At 35.2% G+C, this 23,980-nt stretch overlaps 2 protein-coding genes across 3 annotated transcripts in view; one reads left to right on the top strand and one right to left on the bottom strand.

Annotated features, from left to right (window-relative positions):
• The window catches only part of HSF2 (heat shock transcription factor 2), a 35,753-nt gene extending 21,493 nt beyond the window's left edge, over nt 1-14,260 (top strand). Inside the window, exons 6-13 of one of the 2 annotated variants that reach the window (XM_068551334.1) lie at nt 343-404; nt 1,301-1,388; nt 2,924-3,072; nt 3,493-3,732; nt 4,387-4,492; nt 9,925-9,978; nt 12,717-12,798; nt 13,236-14,260. In XM_068551334.1, the coding sequence (XP_068407435.1) occupies nt 343-404; nt 1,301-1,388; nt 2,924-3,072; nt 3,493-3,732; nt 4,387-4,492; nt 9,925-9,978; nt 12,717-12,798; nt 13,236-13,528 (1,074 nt within the window). In that variant the 3' untranslated portion in view covers nt 13,529-14,260. The remainder of the gene's footprint in view (nt 1-342; nt 405-1,300; nt 1,389-2,923; nt 3,073-3,492; nt 3,733-4,386; nt 4,493-9,924; nt 9,979-12,716; nt 12,799-13,235) is intronic. The other variant, XM_068551335.1, reaches the window with a different exon arrangement.
• A 4,401-nt stretch (nt 14,261-18,661) lies between these two features.
• Nucleotides 18,662-23,980, bottom strand: part of SERINC1 (serine incorporator 1) — a 32,591-nt gene continuing 27,272 nt past the window's right edge. Inside the window, exons 8-10 of the mRNA XM_068551120.1 lie at nt 22,522-22,666; nt 22,176-22,406; nt 18,662-20,248 (exon numbers count right to left, since the gene is read on the bottom strand). Of these exons, the coding sequence (XP_068407221.1) occupies nt 20,113-20,248; nt 22,176-22,406; nt 22,522-22,666 (512 nt within the window). The 3' untranslated portion in view covers nt 18,662-20,112. The remainder of the gene's footprint in view (nt 20,249-22,175; nt 22,407-22,521; nt 22,667-23,980) is intronic.

Genomic DNA, 23,980 nt, shown 5'->3' with positions numbered 1-23,980 from the left:
CAAGACAAATAATTGAACTGAATATTTGATAGATAAATAGATGGATGGGTGGGTAGGAAGCTAGATATATAGATAGATAGATGGGTAGATGGATGTCCTAGGTACCTCTATATCTTAGGTAGCAGCAACTTTATCACAGGTTGTTCTTCTGCCTGGATGCTGGTATATTTCTTTAAATATCATTGTAAGATGCATCCAAATTTAAAATGTTAATATGTGAGAAATTATGTGACTTAGAATAGAGGACATACAGTACCTGAATTAATTTTATAAGACTTGTAATATAGACTAAAGAATTAAGACTCTATGATGGAGTATTTCTTATTTATATTTTCCTTTTAGATTGTCCAGTTTATTGTTACGTTGGTTCAGAATAACCAACTTGTGAGTTTAAAACGCAAAAGGTAAGATTTTATGATAATACATTTTGACCTATCTATAGACAACCAGACATGTTAGAATTTAATCATGAATGGTCTACATTTGCTGAGTATATGCGTGTTGTCCCAGATGAACAGTCCTCCCTTGTTAAATTATACTTCTAACATTTCAAGAGTGGTGGTGTTTCCTACTATTGTCATCTTGCTGTTTTTGAGAGATTAGGATAGCCTAAATGGTCGTTTTACATACATACGGTTTATAAAGAGTTCATCTTCCATTCACATTAGCAAATTATTGTAGCATTAGAAGGCCTCAGTGAGAGAAACTCTTAAAAAGAGGATGCATGCTGAAAAAAGCATAAAAAAATTTTTGATATCTCATGTTTAATACACTCACAAGGGTCTTTAAAAACCTGTACATTGGCCATGAGTTGTGATACCCATAAATGTCAGTAACTACCTTTGTCACAATTAAAACATAAGGAAAACAGTGGACAAAGGAATAAGTAGAAGGAGAAAAAGATTATCTTGTAAGGCAAAGGATTTTAGCAGAGCTTGGTTATACTTACAGCTTATGCTGTAGAATTAACTCTACTTCCACTGAGTCTTTGTGATATTACCTACTTTTTACTATGTAAGTACCATAAAGAGTTATATAGTTCAGTCAGCAATGAAGTAGATTTGGGGAGAGTAATTTATAGTGTTTATTATAACAAAGATAACACAGAAGAATGGAGAAATAAAAGCCGTAGATACACTCATCCCCCATACCCCTCCAAAGAGGTAATCGTTTTTAAGAGTTTCTTGTGTACTGAAATTTTTTATTCATTATTAAAATGAGTGTGTTTATATGTGGCTAAATTATTAGAAGCAATTTAAACTCCATGCACTGAACTTCATGTATATCTTCTGATTTTCAGACCGCTACTTCTAAACACTAATGGAGCTCAAAAGAAGAATTTGTTTCAGCACATAGTAAAAGAACCAGCTGATAATCACCATCATAAAGTAATTTTTAAAATTCTGTTTTATATTTATTATCTCAAACTAAATTTTATTACAGCAGTATGTCGTGCATTTGAAAAAGTTTAGTGAATAATCTAACTGTTCATCCTCCAGCTTTTAAAAATCATGACATTTTTTATCATTTGCTTTAGATTATTTTAAGAAATAAACTATTACAAATATAGTTGTCTCAGTTGCCTGTTCCCAAGTTCATTTTTCTCTCCCTCTCCAGTCTCCCCTGTCACCCAGAGATAAATCACTATCTTGAATTAGTATATATCATTCCCATGGCTATTTGATGTGTGAATCCATGAACAATATTTGGTATTATTTTGCATATGTCTAAGCTTTTTATAGATGATATTATTTTGTACATATCATTTTGCAGTGTGGCTTCTTTCACTTGGTCTTGCTTTTGAGATTTATTAAACATAGAGATTTAGTTGATCTTAACTACTATATGAGATTAATTGAATATTATGATAATGTAATTATGCACTTGTCCATTGGTTATTTTAAGTTGTTTCCAACTTTTATTATAAATGTGTACAGACCTAGACTCTTTTACTGTAGCAATTTCAAAAAATACTTTTGTTTACCTTCATTTTTTCACAAGCTCTCTGGATAAATTGTCAAACTTATACCCAGTGGCAATTAGTTGAGTCCAGACTTCTTTTAATACCTGATTATCGTTGTTACTTTCAAATCTTAGAATTCTAAATACTGCTTTAGATTTATTATTAAAGTATTGAGATTTTTGTTCTCAGGCAAGTCAGAGTTAACCTGACATCTGGTTCCTCTTCCCACTGTTTAAATAATCAAGCATACCTGTTTTTAGGATTGAAGACTCATGTAAATGGGTGAAGATTTCTTAATTTATCTTGATTTACATCTTTTGCCTCTGTATTATCTAGAGTTGAAATTGATAGAATTTTCTATTATAATAATGACTTTAGTTTGCTTTGGAGAATTGAATGTTTTTTTATTAGTGTATCCATAGTCTGAATACAGCTGTAGCTGAATTAAGAAAAATAATAATTGCTAAAATGCCAGACTGACATTTAGCTGTGGAATAGTTGAAGTGTTTGTTTCCCCCTATTAAAGAAACCATTTAATGAGTAAGAATAAAACATGGCGTCAAACAGAGTAGCTTAAGATGAAATAATCCCCATCAGCCCAGTGGCCATCTGGTTATGTTTGAGATTTCTGATGAAGTCCTAAGACTTTTTTACTCTTTGGGTATAAAAAATACTTTAAAATTTGAAGATCTTTTCATAGAAACATTCTGAGGCATGTCATCTTTAAAGTCCCTTACAGTAAAAGAAATAGTTAAGTAGCATGCAGATAATACATCTCATACCTCTGTAAATTGGTACTTCTAATACCAATTTAGTGTATTAAGTCCCATAAGGGCAGAAAACATATCTGTTTTGCTTACCATCTTATCTCAGTGCCCAGGTAACATTTTTTAAATGGTATGTTGTTTGGTAGTCAAAATAATTTCATTTTTTTGATATATTTTCTACCTGATTTTTTAGGTTCCCCACAGTAGGACTGAAGGTTTAAAGCCAAGGGAGCGGATTTCAGACGATATCATTATTTATGACGTTACTGATGATAATGCAGATGAAGAAAATATCCCAGTTATTCCAGAAACTAATGAGGATGTTATATCTGATCCCTCCAAGTAAGGAGATTGTGAAATAAAATTTTTGAAAATATTACTCTTTTTTTATCAGAGATCTAAATTTAAAACTACTTTATTCTTTGATAAACTGATATCTGACTCATATTTTAATTATTGAACTGAAAAATTAAGCCAAATTATTCAAGCACATAACCGCCCTCCCTCCAGCAAAAAGACTCCCAGCAAAAAGTCATGAGAATTAATTCTTATTTTTAAAGTTTGGAGTTAAAGACCTTTAATTGATTCTTTGTGGTCTTATATTGTATGAAGTATCAATATTTTTCATTAAACTACACACCCAAGAAAAGCCTTTTGACAGGTGGTTTTGGGAGAGAGTTTCCATGGAGAGTGACTGGATAGGGTGAATTTATTGAATTAGTCTGAGAATGTAATTGGTTTTTTCTCATATTGCTGATCTAGCTGTAGCCAGTACCCTGATATTGTCATTGTTGAAGATGACAATGAAGATGAATATGCACCTGTCATTCAGAGTGGAGATCAGAGTGAACCAGCCAGAGAATCCCTAAGTTCAGGCAGTGATGGCACCAGCCCTCTCATGTCTAGTGCCGTCCAGCTAAATGGCTCATCTAGTCTGACCACAGAAGATCCTGTGACCATGATGGATTCCATTTTAAATGATAACATCAATCTTTTGGGAAAGTGAGTCTCATCTAAAGGTTGTCTAAATTTATTTGCTTTCTTTGTTTACTTCACATGTTCTTTTTCTCTTTGAATGATTTTCCTTCCAGGTTATGAACCTATGTAGTCAACCTTTCTGTTCTGGTTAGTGCTGAGCTCTGCAAATGGTATTTTGAGAAAGATTTAATTATCCCAAGAGCAGTCTTGGGATTTTCTTGTCAATTCCTCAGATTTCTGTAATGAAATACTTCTTTTTGAATGTCTTAAAAGTGTGTGTGATTGTGTGTATTTGTGTTCTTATCAGGACTGTGGAATAATACAATCTCTATGAAGGAACTTATTTTATAGCAAAAGAAAACTAGAAGTTAGTAGCAATAACCAGTAGTAAGAGGTTAAACATTTTATAATTTATAGTATAGAGGAAAAAGATAAATCAGACTGGGTTATTGCAGAACCTTTTTTCTTTAAATACTGAAGTTTTGTATAAAGTCTGTGGGTTCTCAATTAACCAAGTTTTTTTGAATCCTAAATACTGAATAGGATCTCTTAAGGTTAAGAATTGGTAAGGATTCAGCAATTGCTAGGAATATTTTGCCTAGCTAGACTGCAGTGTGATTTTAAACATAAAAGCAAAGAAACCTAATATTTGATTTTTTTTAAATCTTTTTTCCTTAGGGTTGAGCTGTTGGATTATCTTGACAGTATTGATTGCAGTTTAGAGGACTTCCAAGCCATGCTGTCAGGAAGACAGTTTAGCATAGACCCAGATCTCCTGGTCGATGTAGGTACTTTGAATATTCTTTGTTGTACCGGCAGTTTGTGTATTTATGTATAGTATTTATAAATCAATGCATCATATTCTTGAATTCTACACTGTTTTTGCAGTTTATTTTTTTAATTGAATGGTTTTGTTTATTAGAATGAACAGATGGGTTCAGGACAGTGAAGGAGGGTGATCACTATTCGTCTCTGAGTAGAAGTTCAGTTAATCCCTGTGTAACAACATATCAACTCTGTTCAACAGTACTATTAAATCCAGGTCTTGTCTGGACTTGTTGCTGTGTTATGTTTTGCTCTAGAGTAAATTGTCATTGAATAGAAATCAGTGGAAATAGTATAAATAATTAGCCAGGAAACAGCATGGAGGCACTTCCTAATACTTTGGGAATTAATGTTTTTCAGTCAAATGTATTATATGTTATTATATTTAAAAAATTTTTGTATTGAGTCCTAAGATTCCCCTATTCCAGTCCTCACCACCACCTATATGAACTTGATTCCTATGTTGTCTGGACTTTGAATCCTTGTCTGTCATTTCTGGTACTAACCTTGCTCTCTTTTCTCTTGTTCCTACCACTCCTCTCTCTCTTACCTAAAGCTTTCTATGTGGCCTGGTCTCATCCAGATGAATCTTGTTCTTTCCCCTATTTCCATTTCCTGTTGTGAACATTTTCTGTTGTGTTCTTTTTCTTGAAAAGTTTTGTTGTTCTTTGTTTTGCATTTTTTTCCTTAAAATACAGCTTCTCTCACATCAGAAGATTCTACAGTTTGTCAGTGTCACATGACTGTTATTTTTCCTAAATCATCAGTGCCTCACAGGATGGATTTCACCTTCTTTGAAGATTTCCTTTCCATGTTATTCTCTTAAATGAATTCAACATCCATGTTAATGACCTATTTGGACTTGTTTAACAGTAACTTGACAGCCCTTCTTGATTCTATCAGTCTTTGTCCCCAATCTGAATCCAGAGACCTTTTAGAATATCTCTCCCTTAGATCACTAAGAAGGAAATAAAATCCTGTCATTCTGACTCTCTGCAAATCCCCACAGTCTTCAAGTAGGTCATTTTAGTTTAACTTTGGAACAGTTATCACATTCTTTTGTCCTCACGACCTTATCCAGCCAACACTTCCCTATTCACAGAGCATAATTCACCATGCCCTGGTACTCTCATCAGCTGTGGAATCTCATATCCTTTCTTCTTAGAGGAAGTACTTCCTTTTTAAAGCCAGTTTGTACACCTGCCCCCCGCCTCTCTGTTTTTCTCTCTCTATCTTTGATCTTTTCCAGCTGCCTTCAGTGGGTACAGATCATCTCCATTTTGATGTGTTGCTCTGCTCATTTACCATTCTGCTTCTCTAATCCTTTCACTACAAAACTGTAGAAATGAGTGGCTGTATTCATTACTTTTTTTTTTTCACTCTATATTTCTTTTGAAACCCTGGATTGTCTTGCTTATTTACTCGAAGCCTGTGCTGTCTTGGTATATCCACTGTAAGTAGCCTGCAGCTTTTTTTTTTTTTTTCTTTTTTCTTCCTCCAAATTAAGCCACTGGGCTAGTGGAAGAAGGTTTGTTTTGAATCAGACAGATTTGGGTTCCATTTTTGGCTCATGTTACTTACTAGCTAAGTTATTAATCTTGGGAAAGTTAACCTCTCTTGCTCAGTTTCCCCATCTGTTAAATATGGCTGATGCCTGACATGAAGGGCTTTTGTAAGGATTATAAGTAATTAACACTATTACTATTTAACACTATTGATTTTCTACTATAGAACTTTTCCTGGTGATTTTAAAGGCACTGGACCTCTTTGTTCTCTTCCTATCTCCCTAACCATTCTGTTTCCTCTAAGAGCTTTTCTTTTTCTTGCTGTCTTCTACTTGTGGATATTCCCCAAGGTACCCAGTCTTTTATCCTGTTTTTGCCTACCTCTCTTCTTTTTTCTATCCTGCCTCTCTGGAGGGATTTTGGCTTGTAGGATTGCTCTCAAATGTATATCTCCAGCTCTTAATATTTTTTAAAGTAACCTTTGCTTGAATTCTAATTCCTTGCCTTTGGGATCATCAGTTAGATCTTGCCTTAAATTATTTGTGTTTAACACCAAACCTTTGTTTATTTTCTAAACTAGCTACCTTTTTAAGCTTTATTTTCTGTAGTGGTATCAGACTTCTGTTTACCCACACAAGATAGTAATCACAGTAATCTTGGTTTCTTTATCTCCTTGTTCACCAAGCCTGTGTATTTCCCAAAATAACATTCACAAACCATCCCTACTTTCTATTGGGTTGGCCAGAAAGTGCCTTCGGTTTTTAAGTAAAAATAAGACAATTTTTCATTTTCACCAAGAACTTTATTGAACAACATATATTCACCGTTTTGTTCCACTACCTTCTGCCATTTTTCATACACCTTCGTAATTCCATCTTCCCAAAACTTTTTATCTTTTTGAGCAAAGAATTATTCCAGGTACCTTTTACAGTCTTCCAGGGAATTGAATATTTTTCCATTAAGAGAATTCTGTAAAGATCAAAGTAAATGGAAATCTGAAGGTACAATATCTGGTGAATATGGCTGATGAATCCAAACTTCCCAGCCAAGCTGTAACAGTTTTTGCCTGGATATCAAAGAAACATGTGGTCTTGCATTATCCTGATGGAAAGATTATGAATTTTCTGTTGACTAATTCCGGATGCTTTTCGTCAAGTGCTGCTTTCAGTTGGTCTAATTGGGAGCAGTACTTGTTGGAATTAATCATTTGGTTTTCAAGAAGGAGCTCATAATAGAGGACTCCCTTCCAATCCCACTATATACACAACATCACCTTCGGATGAAGACAGGCCTTTGGTGTGGTTGGTGGTGGTTCATTTCACTTGCCACACGATCTCTTCTGTTCCACATTATTGTACAGTATCCACTTTTCATTATTGTATGGTATCCACTTTTCATCACAATTTGTTTTAGAAAGGAATGTTTTCGTTACATTTAAGTAGAGAATCGCATGTAGAAATATGTTCGAGAAGGTTTTTTCATTTAACATATGTGGAACCCAAACTTCTAAGCGATTAATATATATATTAACATAACAAACTTCATAGTGACTTTCAGTGCTCAATTTGAATATTTTGAATATGTCAGCTATCTGCCGCATGGTATAATGTTGCTTGTTCTAATTAATGTCTCGATTTGATCGCTATCAACTTCAACTGGTCTACCCAACCGTGGAGCATGGTCCAGCGAGAAATCTCCACGAAACTTTGCAAACTACTTTTGACACGTTCAGTCAGTCACAGCACCTTCTCCATACACTGCACAAATCTTTTTGTGCGTTTCAGTTGCGTTTTTACCTTTCTTGAAATAGTGAAGCATAATATGCTGAAGATGTTGCTTTTTTTCTTCCCTCTTCAATATTAAAATGACTACATAAAAATTCACCAATTTTAATTTTTTTTTTAAATACACGCTGATATGACAGCTGTCACAATACAGTCTAGCAAGATTGTTTCAAATGAAGTTAAAGACAACTAAGTGCTACTAGAGCCATCTTAACAGAAAAACCAAACGAACTTCTGGGCCAACCCAATATTTTCACTGTTGCCTCTCTCATCTAAGACCTTTATTGTTTATTGTTTCATCCTTGAATTATGGGGTATTGTCATAAATAAAAAAATCTACCCATAGGTTGCCTTGTTCTCTGAGATGGCAAAGATGGTAAGAACATGTGGGAGTCTTAAGTATGCTGAGAAGCTCATGGGTTCTTGCTGCAGAGTTCAGTGCAAGTGACCCAGTGTGGAATCAGTAGGAGAGACTTGACCTTAGAATTCAACTGTGTCAGCTCCTCATACATGATCTATTTTCCGACTTCAGACCATGTGTCTGCTGGGAATGCATGAAGGTATCCCTGAGTCAGTGGGTAGAGGGATTGGGGCAAAGAAGGAGTGAGGAGTTTATACTGCTGGTCCTCCTCAGATGCCACTCTCATTAGGGACAAAATCTGGTCAGACCTCTGAGGCAAGTACAAGCTGAACTGGTAGAGATTGGCAGTGATGTATAGTTACCTACTCTTAAGAAACTGAGTCTCTTCCTCTTCATGGATCAGTAGGTGGTATGAAAGGAGGAAAAGTTAATGAAAGGAAAAGAAGAGCTGGGGATATTTTTAGGGCTACAATGAATGTGGAACTTGAAGGAGAGGAATCAGTGTTTAGAGAGGGTGGAGGAGCCTATCTGCATTTCATTCTATCCTGCAAACCATTTGGTGTGCTCATTCTCTTAAAATGCTTTAGTCAGTATATTTCATGACTCAGGCCACTCCCAAGTCTCTTATTGCTGACAGAATGTCCTGTCCATTCACTGGCCTTGCCTTACCTTTTGAACCTTATGTATACAACTTACTATTCAACTCAGAACTTCTGCATTATTTGGACTTGTCATCTTATTTGTAGAACTTACCTCACAAATATTTCTTCCTCTCTGTTGTTGCTAATGCTGTAACAATGTACTCCTTCATCCTCTCCTTTCTAAGTCCTAACCATTCTCCAGGAACTACATGTCACATAGTTTTATCAAGACTTTTTGTTTCATCTGAGGGACGGGGTGTGTGTGTGTGTCTGTTTTCCTTTCTCTTAGCTCCTTAGTACTTTTGAGCCCCACCATCCATTATTATTGTAATACTGGATTGTATCTGATCATATGTTGCTATTTGATGTTGTTCTTATTTTGCCTTTTAGATTGTAAGCTCCTGGAGAGCAGGAATAGTGTCTTCATCTTGTATTCTTCATGATGTCAATTATTTCTTAGATGCTCAATAAATCCCTGTGGACTGGATGACTTTGAAGCTTATGACATAAACAAAAGTTATGTTTGTGAAGTGGCTGGTCTGAGGAGTGCAGTAAGCAGTAGGCAGTGGTCTTTGCATTCATGGCTTCCCTTGCTAGGTGAGGTGAAAAGAACCAACACGGAGTTAAGCCATTTGGTCAGAGGGCTCTACTTGAGGTGTAATTTAGGAACCACTGTCATAGAGCAGATTCTAGAAATTTATCACATAATTAGCAGGTAGTCAGTGAAGGCTCTTGGCAGGGCAAGGGACTCAGCCTTGGGTGCCATTTAAGGCCAGAGGCTTTTAGGGAGGAAAAAATAAAGGAAATGAAGGAGAGGGGAGGTGGGGAAAACCACCATTTGTCTCAAGTGATTTACCTTACTACTTTATAGAATAGAAATTCTTAAAACAGCTAATGCATGGGCTAGCTTGCTCTGCTTTTGTTCGTTTTTCTTTCCGCTTTCCTGCTTTTCTCTTCCAAACTTGTTTTACTATATGGAAACTTCCTAGTGCAGGAGCTACATCTCTTCACCCAACATGGCTGTATAAAAATTTTGAACACACAGTTAATTTTTTAAAAATATTTTTTAAACTTATCATCTTTCTTGTTTGGTCTTTCAGCTTTTCACTAGTTCTGTGCAGATGAATCCCACAGATTACATCAATAATACAAAAGTAAGTTTTAATTTGTGTTGCTCAGGACCCGTAGCTGTAAGAATTTGAAAAAAGTCCTAGTAAGTAGAGAGCAGTATCACTCCCAGTTACAAAAAACATTTTATATTCTTACCTAGTACATGTGATCAAGATAATAAAATTCTAGATGAAAAGTTAGCTTTTGGTTATGGGGTGAATCATTGCCCAGTTCTTCTGTGCCTTGTGCTATTAAGTACCAGTGTGAAATCAGCCCTCAATGTGCTGGGAGATAAACTGACTAAATTTGGCATAGTCAGGTATGTCACTGAAAAAAATTATTAAAATATGATTTCTTCATGTTCTGTGTCTTCATTTTACATTCTTATTCCATCTATAAATAACTTCTCAGCATTTTTTATTGAAAATTTAAGGGTACCAATATTTTAAAATAAGTTCCTTCATTTTATTAGCATACAGTAAAAGCACAGGGATTTATACTATTTGTAGGTAAGGTGAGTTGAAACAGTGAAGTATGGATTTTGGACTTTTTTTTTAAGTAATTGTTTTATTTTCTTAAATGTATAGTACCTGCAGTTAGGATTAGCAGATGTTAACAAATTCTTTAGAACTGGTTTTTAATGAGTAATAAGAACAATGTGAAGTTGTTAGAGCAGACATTTAGAAATCATTCTGTTTCGTTGTGTAGCTTATTGTCTTGAATAGGTATATACTTCATTTATCTTGTATTTATACCAAATTGTTCTGTAATCCCTGTTTTTCGTTGAATGAAAAGGTACATCAGGTCCCCTGAAATGTGTACACATTCTAGATTAGTGGAATCAAAATTTAATTTTTATTCGTGTTCTTTATAGTAAAAAATGAACACATATTAAATAAGTATGAGGTATTAGAGTGAGGAGGTGGAATTTTTCTGACCATTGTCATGTGTGAGGATGGCCTGACCACATTTTCTACATTTTCAAAGTTATAGCCTGGGTAACTTAAAGTTGAAGGAATTTGTGAATTTTTGAACTAGAAGGTTGATTATACATTCAGTATTTGGATGATTTATATCAGGGATTGTCATACTTTTTCTTTGAAGACTAAATATTTTTGGTTTTGCATGAAGCCAGGTGTTCTCTGTCACAACTAGTCAACTGCAATTGTAGTGCAAAAGCAGCCGTAGACAATACATAAAAGAATGAGTATGGCTGTGCTTCTGTAAAACTTTACTTTCAGAAACAGACAGGATGCTGAATTTGGCATTTGGACTATAGTTTGGCTAGGTTTATATTATAAGAATCTGTGGACCACGTCAGTACTGTGTTTCAGTAAATATATTATTGAATGTTAGACCTTAAGTTGAATAAACCCATATCATGCATTCATTTAGTGAATGTGCTGTACTGTTTGTTTATTGTTAGACATTGAGTTGTTCTCTATTCTTGAATCATCTCCTGTTCCCAAAAGCTTTTAGAAATAGCAGTTAAACATCAAGTTTACATATTGCTCTATAGTACTATAGAAAAATTAAAATTGAGAGTGATTTTTTTATCATAGTTTTAGAATCTAGATTGTTTTTAAATAATTGACACATCAGCTGTCATTCCCTTGCTCATGACAGGTATTATGTGACATGTATTACAGCACTCTTTACTAATGAGTCAGGATGCCTTATACTCCTCACTATAGCAGTCTAAGTGGTCACTACTAATAAGCAACAATTTGTATGGGAGATGAAACCCATTTGTCATCCTGGTTCTCATATGCTTTAGAATAACAACAGTGGCATCCTTGGAAAATACCTATTTTAGGAAGTAGAAAAATACAGAAGGTATTATTTCATTAATGTTTATTTATTGTGAATGCTAAATGAGAAATATTTTAATGTAAATTTTGGGGGAAGTTTAAGTAGTTTTTATTATGTCTTGGAGTCATTATTATCTATGAAGCCTGGAAACTTGTACTGCTTAATTTTGTGATGAATATCAGGGAAATTATAGGAATTAGTATGTTTGTTACATCATATATAATTTACAAGCATGCAGATATCTGGGACTCACAGCTATTCAGGAAAAATTGTGAACCTCAGCACCTCAGTTTGAACATCGTTGAAAGGAGCACTGAAGACCTTAACATTTAAAGATTAATCCCCTTACAATCAGATGTAAGGAGAGAAGACAGTGGTTGAAAGAAGCAATTTAAGTGACAGAAAAGAATTGAAAGAGCCAAAAAAGGAAATGAAGAAACACTACTTCAATTTTGAGGCTTCCAAATATAGGGATAAATAGTTTGAAGGATGTTATCCTGAGTTACTGTAAACGTGTTCACTTATGCTAAATATTCTGTTTGTGAGTGAAAAGAAATGTGTAATACGTTTTAAATCAAAGCTGTTTAAAATGAATTTAATTGTTTAAAGAATTATCTCTTCATTAGCAATTAGAAACTAGCCATCTTTGATTCATTACCATCTTCTACTCTTGTCAAATTCTGTCTGTTCTACTGTTGAAATGCTCCCTCCTTTTTGTACTTAGTGTCATCCTAGTTTAGGTTCTTTGTTTCATCCACCTGATGACAGCAGTAGTTTTCTTAGCCAGTTTCATTACCTCTACTCAAATCTCTTTCTCTCCCTAGTTCATCTTTCCTGATGCTCCCCTTTCCCATATATTTCAGAGAATGTACCAATATTCTTATACTGTACCAGCTTTTAATTTTTTGCTATTTTTCAGGAACATATAAAATGTGAGACAAGTATTTTTATATTATTTTTTCTCTTTTAGTCTGAGAATAAAGGATTAGAAACCAAGAGCAATGTAGTTCAGCCAGTTTCAGAAGAGGGAAGAAAATCTAAACCCAAAACAGGTAGGTATAAATGTAGTATTAGTTTTTTTAAATAAAGATTTCTATGTAGAAACTGGGGGCGAAGGAAGGTTTTGCCATGCTTAACAATTGAACACAGATTTGTATTAGTCTGAGTTCTATGCATAACGTATCAAGGTTCCAGCATATAAAGGAAATTGAATTGGTGTATTAATAGTTCTTAAAGATTGTCATTTTTTCCCCCCTGTTTAACTTCAGGAGAACTGAAAGAACCCTCAGTTCTTAATTGTTGAATAAAAGTATACATTTTCTGACTTGTACATTTTTAAATTTACTGACACAAAGTGTGATATTTCTTGTTTTGCTATATAAGGGTAATGATTGCCGCATATGCACATCTGCTTCTGTTTTTTCCGCCATATAGCTTGAACTCTATATAAGCTGGTGATAAAAGACCAGTCTTCTTATCTTTGTTATAGATAAGCAGCTTATACAGTACACTGCCTTTCCACTTCTTGCATTCCTCGATGGGAGCCCTGCTTCTACTGTTGAACAGGGGAGTACAGCATCATCAGAAGTTATGTCCTCTGTAGATAAACCCATAGAAGTTGATGAGCTTCTGGACAGCAGCTTGGACCCAGAACCAACGCAAAGTAAGCTTGTTCGCCTGGAGCCATTGACTGAAGCTGAAGCTAGTGAAGCCACACTGTTTTATTTATGTGAACTTGCTCCTGCACCTCTGGATAGTGATATGCCACTTTTAGATAGCTAAATCCCCAAGAAGTGGACTCTACGTGTATATATTCATCAAAATGATGAACTATTTATTTTAAAGTATCATTTGGTACTTTTTTTTTGTAAATTGCTTTGTTTCGTTTAATCAGATACTGTGGAATCAGAAGCACCTTTTGCTTTTCTCACTAACCACACACTCTTGCAAAGCTTTCAGGTGTTACTCAGCTACATAGGTACATAAGATTCGATGCGTTAAATCACAGTATTGGCATATCTTTAAGTTGGATTCAAATGGCCGTTTTTCTCCAATTACAGCAAATTGGATTTGTTTTTTACATGTATGTTCATTAACCCCAGTTAAACTTTTTGTTTGTTTGTTTTACTTGTTGATGCTGTCTTGTTTGCATTGAGTGTAAGTCACTATAACTAATGGTAGAACTCCTAAAGCTTCCTCTGTTCCAGTTGCTTTTATTAAGTATTTTTCACTTGGCTTCTTTATAAAACTGGGAACATAAAGTGCCTGTATCTTGTAAAACTTCATTTGTCTCTCTTGGTTCAGAGAAGTTCATTCATGTTCAACAGGAAAGGCAACATATACTTGAGTGCTTGCTGTCTGATGCAGTTGCAGCTCCATATACATAGAAAAAGGGGATGGGATGGTGTCAACCCATCCACCTCACTGGACTAGTTTTAAGTAAAAGTTTTCTGGTTTGTTTGTGTTTTTTTGAAGCATACTATTTAGTAAAATAAATATAATGAATGTTGCGTACTAGTGTCTGTTATGTGTCTTCTTTGGAGGTGACATCCATGTGACAGTTTTTCCTTTTCATAGGAAGTAGACAGACTTAAACTGTAAACTTTATCTGTTGTCCGTTATTCTTAATATGAGTCATACCAGGATCTTTGTGCCTCATCTCAGAGGAGAGACTGTGTATTGCAACAAGGAAGAAATACAGTGCCTCCAAATTTAAAAATTATGCTGGCTTGCTTTCTATGTTGCTATTAAAGAACTGAGAAAAGTATGCTTCCAATTGTCCCAAATTAGGTAAAGAACATTATCACTGGATGCCAAGGGCCTATAATTTTTGCCCTGAGAGAAGATAAGAGAAACAGTTAAATCACTTTTTTCCTTTGGAACACTTGCTCAGAAGAATTAGAGAGACTTAATGCAAGGCCAGGGCACTATCACTTGAAGAATTGTACCTTCAAGCAGAGGACTGAAAGCAGTGAGCTAGCATCTGAATATTTTATAGGGCTGCTTGATGAGGAATTGCAAAGATGGCCTTCCTGTTGGTTATAGTCTCTCAGTATCTTGGAACTTCTCTTACTGTGATGTAAAATTTCAAATAAAGCGTAGCACAGAGGGATAAGAAACCCTTCCTTAGCAGATCCTAAAATACTTGGCTCTGACAATGGGATCTTGGTGAACTAATTTAAGAACCCAGAACAGTTTTCTGCGTAAGCTTTAGAGGTCACTTTCTTAGAGATTGTTAAGGTGCGAAGAGCTTAGAGACTGAGGAGAAGAGAGCTTCAGAGACTTTTTCTTTTTCGCTTCCCTTCCTCACTGTGGGATAAGTTTCTTATCCTTTGGGGATAACTTGAGAAGTATTTAAAAAATAATTTTGAAAACCTTATACCTCCTAGTACTTTTTAAGGTGACATTTAAATTTTTTCATCTTAAGTATTCGGGAAGAATTTAGGATATTGTTAATACTGCCATTTTAAAAAATAGTTGTTATGTGCTTTTAAATGTATCTGAAAGAATCTAAATGCCATAGTGATTTGATGTTCTTCATCATCCATTCCACTTCCTCCAAAGAGTTTTATCCTACTTTTATTATGCGTGACAGTCATACATTGAAAATAATTGTTGCACTTCTCTGCAACTAAATTTGAAATTGCATCCTGTAACCTTAAGATTCTAAGCATTAAAGTTTGTCTCCGATTATAAATACACAGTTGATCAAAACAGTATAAACGTATGTGGCAGAGACTGTTAACTGATTGCTGAACCATTTCCTATCATGCAGTTAGATTATTTCCACCTTTGTAAACAGGGTAGCTATGTAATTGAATTCTAATAAATCAGGAAAAGTGATGTTCAGAACTTGCAGGTCTGGTCTGTGAACATCTCCCCCATGCAACCCTCCTCACCTTCTTACCCGTCTACTAGCTTGATGCAGAGGAGTATGTGGCTTCCAAGTATACACACGAGAAGGAAGAAACCTGGCTTCCTGAATCGCCGCTTAGAGGAGAGCCACCCATCAATCCTGGATATTCATTTAGACTTCAGGTGGGGTGGGGGGAGACAAACCTTCATTATGTTCTGCCTCTGAATTTTGGGGGACTGATCTGTTAGAGATTTTAGTGTTCACTAACAGAATATAGTCCAAATTTTGATGAACTGTTAAACATACAAAGTAAAATTTTACCAGAAATACATCTTTTTGTGGGGTGCACAGATCTCAGGGATCCTTTTTCCCCCAAATGTTTTATTATCTGGGGGTAAGTTTATATGAATATAATAAGAGCATCAATTTTTTTTGTTTCTATAAAGTCCTAAGAAACTTTTGTAATACAAAAAAGAGAATAGAAGGGATTTTGTTACAGCAGTGTCACTCAATTATTTGAAGTCCTTCAGAATTCACTAAGTATTTTAAAATTTATTAGCTAGTAATTTCATTAGATCATCCTGATTCAATTTCATTGAAAGAAAAGAAATAAAAATCACCTCAGGATTTTTTAAACGTGTCGTTCTCTTACCAATATTTAAAATTGTCTCTACTTCTGTGTTTAGCCATTTTATCCAAAGTGCCTTGGTATTAAGATTCAGAATGAATTAAGAGGTATTTATATCCTTTGTCAAATGTGAAAAGAGTAATTGTTAAGAGGGATGATGCCTTGTCCTGAGGCATCTTTTCAGGCACATCAACTTTAGGAAAATGTACGCATGGAAATTGAAGATCTGGAAACTGATTCCTTTAAAAGTAACCTAACTTGTGTTTACAGCAGAGTCTGTGTGCTGTTTGGAAAATAAATAGCATAGTATGAATACTTTAGAGGGTACCCCTCATCTTCATCCCACCTCCAAGCTTCTTTTGCCTCAGTGGGATACAGGTAGGCCCATAGGAGAGCCTGTGACTTAGAGCTAAGTGTTCTTTTAGGGTGTGTCACTGTGTTTCATAGGGATGGTATATACTCAGGAACTTAAGAGGCTGAAGTGTGAGAACAAAAGGTCCACAGACTGGGAAAATGACACATGATGAACATACATAAAATGCTACATTTGACAATTAGAGCCTAATTGAAATATCAAGCATACATGAAATATTTTGAGAATCAGTTGCATATTAGGCCATAAAGCAAGTCAAATTTCAGGGAATTGGTTTCAAACAGACTAACTACAATACAAATAAGCTAGACCTTGACAATTTTGAGGCATACTGGCATATTTTGTAGTGCCCCCCAATTTGGGTTTACCTGATGTTTCTTCCCATTAGACTGGGATTATGAGTTTTGGGAAAGATCATAGAAGTGAAGTGCCACTTTCAACACATGAAAGGTAAATGCTATCATCAACCTGATTTTTCACTGCTGCTATTAACCTTGACTTACTGAATTGAGCCCAAAGCTGCTGTAATACCTCTTGTGCAGTCTCAAAACCAACCCAAGCAGCCCAGTCAGCCTCTGTAATTTGTACACACACACACACACACACACACAAACACATACCCTATTGGTCTGTCTCTCTGGAACAGGACAGTACTAAAAAGGGTGTAACAATGGCCAAATAGTGACAAGTTGTCTATTTAGGTCTTCTGCCCATTTTTTGATTGGGTTTTTTTTTTTAATATTAAGCTGTATGAGCTGTTTGTATATTTTTGGAAATTAATCCCATGTCAGTAGCATCATTTGCAAATAGTTTCTCCCATTCTGCAGTTTGTCTTTTGTTTATGGTTTCCTTTGCTGTGCAAAAGCTTTTAAGTTTAATTAGGTCACATTCATTTACTTTTATTTCCATTACTCTAGGAGACGGGTCCAAAAAAAAAGTGCTGCAATTTATGTCAGAGTGTTTTGCTTATGTTTTCCTCTAGGAGTTTTATAGTATCCAGTCTTACATTAGGTCTTTAATCCATTTTATTTTTGTATATGGTATTAAACAATGTTCTAATTTCATTCTTTTACATGTAGCTGTCCAGTTTTCCCAGCACCACTTACTGAAGACTGTCTTTTCTCCATTGTATATTCTTGCCTTTGTCATAGATTGTCCACAAGTGTGTGGGTTTATTTCCAGGCTTTCTGTCCTGTTCCATTGATCTATGTGTTTTTTTGTCCCAGTGCCATTACTGCTTTGATTACTGTAGCTTTGTAGTATAGTCTGAAATCAGGGAACGTGATTCCTCCAGCTCCAGTTTTCTTTTTCAAGACTGTTTTGGCTATTTGGGGCTTTTTGTGTTTCCATACAAATTAAAAATTTTTTTGTTCCAGTTCTGTGAAGAATGCCATTGGCAATTTGATAGGGATTGCATTGAATCTGTAGGTTGCTGTGGGTAGTATGGTCATTTCAATACTGAGTCTTCCAAGCCAAGAACATGGTATATCTTTCCATCTGTTTGTGTTGTCTTCAGTTTCCCTCATCTGCATCTTAAGTTTTCAGAGTACAGGTCTTTTGCCTCCTTAGGTAGGTTTATTTCTAGGTATTTTATTCATTTTGATGCGAAGGTAAATGGGATTGTTTCTTTAATTTCTCTTCCTGGTATTTCATTGTTATGGAATAGAGCATTTTATTATTATTTTTTTTAATACTATCTTAATTGTCAGAGAAAGAAGCATCAGTTGGCCACTCAGGGAAAAAATGCCTGGAGGACACAGCAAGTGTAGAATATCTATCAATCAATCAAATGAATTAAAAATATTCTCCAAACTTAACTGGTCTCCCTCCTGAAGGTTCTTTAGGAGAACACCACTTGAATTACCTTTGAGATCCACTCAGGAGTTTCTTACAGAGGACCAAAAGGGTGAATTATCATCTTAAAAACAATTCAGTTTTTCAGTACAGAAAATGGTCAGTTAACCCTTAGTGTCACGTTCTTTAATACACACGAAGAATGTAGATCTGAATATTGTACTACCTAAATTCGAACTGCTAAAGAATTAATACTCCACACACTTTCTCTGAATTCATTTATTTAAAGATAGAACACAGCCATTTGAAATGAACACAATATCAACACAGGTGGGAAATTAAATTGTTACACTTCATTCACTTAAAAGAAGCAAATGTAGATTTTAAGATTCATTAAGACACTAATGACACAAGTAACTAAGAGTTTCTACCTAAGTTAACACTGATACTGCTTGATTTTCAGGTTGAAAGATTATAATAACCTATATATTTCAATTGGATGGCAGCAAATACAAAAGCATCTTTTGAACTGTATAGTATACTGTAAGCAGGAGTTTACTCTACAGCAGTCCATCATTCTCCTGGCCTGTCTGTGTGTAGAAGGCATGCTGGACACCAGCAACTCACATCACATAAATTATCCACCACTCACAAGGTGTAAAACCTATTATGCATATTTTTGAATAGTAATTATCTTTGAATGCCAGAAAGAATGCCAGTTATTTTGACAGACTTGGGATTTCCCAGCTTTGCCACTGATTAGCTGTGTTTAAGCCTATGCTTCAGTTTCTTCATTTTTTAAATGAGAAAACTAAATTAGACTTTGTCTACTGAAGCCTATTTTGCAGTTTCTTCCTGTTCTGTCAAAAGTTTATCAACTCTGATTTTCAAAACGAAATTTCCAAGTGATTTTCAGCCTCCTTCTAACCCATGATTATCCTTTTCAAGACCTTTGTCTAAATCCTTCAGAGTTCCTAACCACTCCACTGAACCCACTGAACACATTTTAACACATCTGCATGTGTTTATAATGACCAAAACAAAGTTCACTATGTAAGTGAGGAAGGCCATCCCTACCCAGGAATCATTACAAACCAACTTGGGTATTCAATTTAGTACCCACCACCAGCAATCTTTCTTTGAAAGCTCTGTGTCTCAATCTCCACCATAAGCTACACTGTTGTCAATCAAACACTCCATACCTGTGTAAGTTCCTTCTCTTCATATCAAGGGAAAAATCTGAAAAGATTTTTTAGAAAACTGGCATTTAACTGACTTGTTTATACAATTTTAGGATAGCCATGTTCTTTGTAGTATCCTGTAGGGCAAGGCATCAAATATTTCAGAAGGCAGCCATACATTTCTTTTCGTATTTTTCTAAAACAGCTTAAGTTCTAACAATTTAAAAATCAAACTGTCAAGCAGTTTTGTTTTTATTCTTTTCACAGGTACTGAGCAAAGGATAAACCTAACAATGTCCACTTCTCCTAACTTACCACCACCAACATACTCAAAACTCTGCTTCAATCTAAAACACCTATCAATGTGCTTGGCAAGACTATAATGAATAAAATGGCAAGCGGTAAAATCTAATTCATGCCAGAACACTGGAGAAGTTACATGGGAAGCACACATATACGCAACTTTACGAAAGTTGGGAATACTGTTAATTTCAAATGATGATCAAAGTGAGACTTTCATGCCAGAAGTCCCGTTCAGTCAAAATCACGATTTGTAAGAACAAGTGGTGCCACCAGTGTCCAAACATACAGCACAATGCCAATCCAACTAGAAGAGATTTTCACCCAGACAGCTGTCCACTGACTTTTCATCTCACGAGAAGGCTCATACCTAAAATTTAAGGAAAACAAAAAGGGGAGAGAGGTTGGAATATCGGTCATCAAGCCATCAGGCTTCATTACTTCAGAAATATTCTTTGTAAATAATTTGTGATAACAGATATACAGTTGCTGGACTAATTATCTGTTGCCTTGCTTTTCCACACCACTTTGATAGCTAATGTGAAGATAAAAAAAAATCAATTTCCTTTAAAGGAGTAGACGACATAGGCCTCTGAAATAGCTCTTTTAGATAATACTCAGAGAATATGTTTTTCTGGCTCACTAATTACGAGATAGAGAAATGGGAGTGTGACCTCTAGATAAATAAGACATTATAACATAAAGACTTAGCAATTCTAAACTGTATAAAGAATATAATCTGGGGCTTCCCTGGTGGTGCAGTGGTTGAGAATCTGCCTGCCAATGCAGGGGACACGGGTTCGAGCCCTGGTCTGGGAAGATCCCACATGCCACGGAGCAACTGGGCCCGTGAGCCACGACTGCTGAGCCTGCGCGTCTGGAGCCTGTGCTCCGCAACAGGAGAGGCCGAGACACTGAGAGGTCTGCACATCGCGATGAGGAGCGGCCCCCGCTTGCCACAACTAGAGAAAGCCCTTGCACAGAAACGAAGACCCAGCACAGCCATAAATAAATAAATAAATAAATAAAGAATATAATCTGTTCAGAGTGTATATGGGAACCCCTTCCACCTTCTCAGATTTAAGAAACTGGGAAGGAAATACATCCCAAAGTTAGCTGACTTTTATGTTGATGAAACATACCAAAAATATTTTTCATCTAATCTTAACATTTACCATTAACCTGACAGCCAAAGCTGTGAATTACTGAGAACTATTTGGGTTCTTATACCTTAAGAAGCTGCAGTGTAGGAATGTTTAACTATATGTATTTTTCAATAATAAATGCTGGTAGAGGCTGCTCTCAAAGAAATAAAGCAAAGAATAATCCTTTCTCTACATGTTTTGCTGGTATTCAAAGCCCTCTTACAAACTGTTAAGGATATTATGCATTAAAAATTATTAAAAATAGAACTGCCCTAACCATATAGTTCAACTTGAATCTTAAATCTTTCAGTAATCCTTTGGACAAAATCGTAATTTTTTTTTTAATTTATTTATTTATTTTTGTCTGCACTGGGTGTTTGTTGCTGTGTGCGTGGGCTTTCTCTAGCTGCGGTGAGGAGGGGGCTACTCTTCGCTGCGGTGCGCGGGCTTCTCATTGCAGTGGCTTCTTTTGTTGCAGAGCATGGGCTCTAGGCACAGGCTCAGGAGTTGTGGCTCACGGGCTTAGTTGCTCCGCGGCATGTGGGATCTTCCCGGACCAGGGCTCGAACCCGTGTCCCCTGCATTGGCAGGCGGATTCTTAACCACTGTGCCACCAAGGAAGTCCCAAAATTAGAATTTTTAAAAACAAAATATAAACTGCTATCTTCCAACTAACAGAAAAAGATTAGTTTTGAAGTGATAAAAAAAAAATTAGTTTTGAAGAATTCTAAGAATCCATCTATGTTAATGTATTCGCACCTCAATTTTGAAATCTTCAAAGATTTTAATGACAAAGTTTGAACAAAACAGAAGAAACGTATCTTTTTATTGTACTATGTTGGGAACTGGTTAGTGTTAAAAAGAAAAGCAAGCACTGTGTTTGATCAACTGTCAACATGTATTTCCCTAAGCAATGTGTTAGTTTCATGAAACTTTATTTCAGTCTCTTCAAGATTTGGAAATATTTCAATGACTGTTATTGCTGAAGCAAGGAAATAAAGCCTGCATTTCTGAAACTGATCTCACTATTCATTTAGTTGTAAATTTTGAAATATATTGGAGGATTAAAAAGTACTCCATACCACATTTAACAATGGAATCACAAAAAAGCCATCAGTTTCCACATGCAAAGTTTTCATGAAATATAAGTACCTGTACCAGTTGGTAAGGGTCATCATGATATAAAGCGAAGCCAGGAAAAGCATAAAGTGAAAGAAGGAGTAACTGTAAGTGACACCATCCCTTTCATTATCTATAGCTCGGTGAACATCATCTCTGTCCTCCAGTGATCCGTCACTTCTGGCTCCACCATCTTCTATTAATGTTGATTCATCACTTGTTAGAGTCAGTTTATTAACCTGACTATTGTTTGAAGTACGGATGCTGCATGGAAGACAGTTTAGAAAGAGAGAAGGAAAAAAAAGGGGAATTTAAAGATTCATATATGAATAATAGCTGGACTTCTTTTTTAAAAAAGAAAATCCATAACTTTTCTTACCTTGAATAAAACACACACAGTAAAAAGAGGATTAGTCCAATAATTCCTTGAGCATGCCACCACTGTACAGACTGCCCCTCCTTTGGGACAGTGCTTGTTGTATTATATCCAATTATGCTCAGTAGACTTGGGTTGCATTCTGTTTCTATAATGTAAATTAAGGTCAAATTAAAATGTTAGAATAGTATAAAAATTTTTTCAGAGCACAATGTAGTTCTTTTTAACTCTTACACTCTTGCAAATTCAAAACATTTTGTTAGAAAAAGGCACAAACATAACAAAAAAATACTTTAAGACAACTTATATTTATTTATAGACACCTTTTTATAAAAATTTTATAGTGCTAATTTTATAGACGTGCTTGGAAAACAATTTCATTTTCAACCTCATGCAGGAGCTGAGACATTAAGCTTCTTGTTGATCAGGAAACTGGTGAAATTTAGATGACCTCTCTAAAGCATAGTAAAGCTCAAGTAGAGTCAAGAATAAAATTCAGATATTCTAAACTAAAATGCACTGGCTTTTCTATTACAAACTGTGAGATAAACTTTATAAAATGACTATTGTTATTATCAATTTGTCAAACTACATTGTTATATAGTTTATACATAAAATCAGTTACTAGAATTTTAGCAAATAGTTTGTGGAAATGAGCAAATAAGGCATAATGACCTAATGCTTATTCAGCTTCTTGACTCCCATAAATAAAGAATTTAAATGGGGTTGGTATTCACTTAAGTGTCCCACATATGTTTTCCTCCCACAAAGCCAGATATGTCAATTGCCACCTTATCAATGAAAAATGATTTTTATCCTTAAGCCATTCATATAAGGATAATCCCTAAAGCAAATTACTATTAGTTTTTTTCTAGACACTTACCTGGACAAATATAAGGAATCTTTCTCTAGTATACTAAAAAAAAAAAAAACAAAAACATTTTCTCCAACTAGTGATAAAGCACCTATGAAATTTATAAACTCAATGAAATATAAGATTCAGAAAACATATTTTATACTTTTTCTTTATTCTGAGGAAGAGAGACCATTTTTTTCCTTTTCAAAAAATAGTACAGTTGACTCTTGAACAACAAGTGGATTAGGGGCACCAACCCCCTCACACAGTCGAAAATCTGCATATAATTTTATGGCTGGCCTCCATATCCAGCCATTCATATCTGCAGATCGTGTAGTAATGCAGTACATATATTTGAAAAAAATCCATGGATAAGTGGACCTGTGCAGTTCAAAACTCTGTTGTTCAAGGATCGACTGTAATTATTTCTAATTTGTTTCACCACAAATGACATATACGGGCTTCTACTCCCACAGAATGCAATAAAACTGGCCTATAAAAAGATTACAAAGACCAATTATATTCACTTTTAAGGTAATCACAGACAAAAAATAATAAGTGAAAAAAACTATTTACAGTAGAATCAACAAACATTTTAACAGCTCT

Source organism: Eschrichtius robustus, chromosome 9 (assembly GCF_028021215.1).
Source record: "Eschrichtius robustus isolate mEscRob2 chromosome 9, mEscRob2.pri, whole genome shotgun sequence".
NCBI classification, from domain to species: Eukaryota; Metazoa; Chordata; class Mammalia; order Artiodactyla; family Eschrichtiidae; genus Eschrichtius; species Eschrichtius robustus.
Note: the sequence above shows the minus strand (reverse complement) of the source record. Positions and strands in the feature narration are given on the sequence as shown.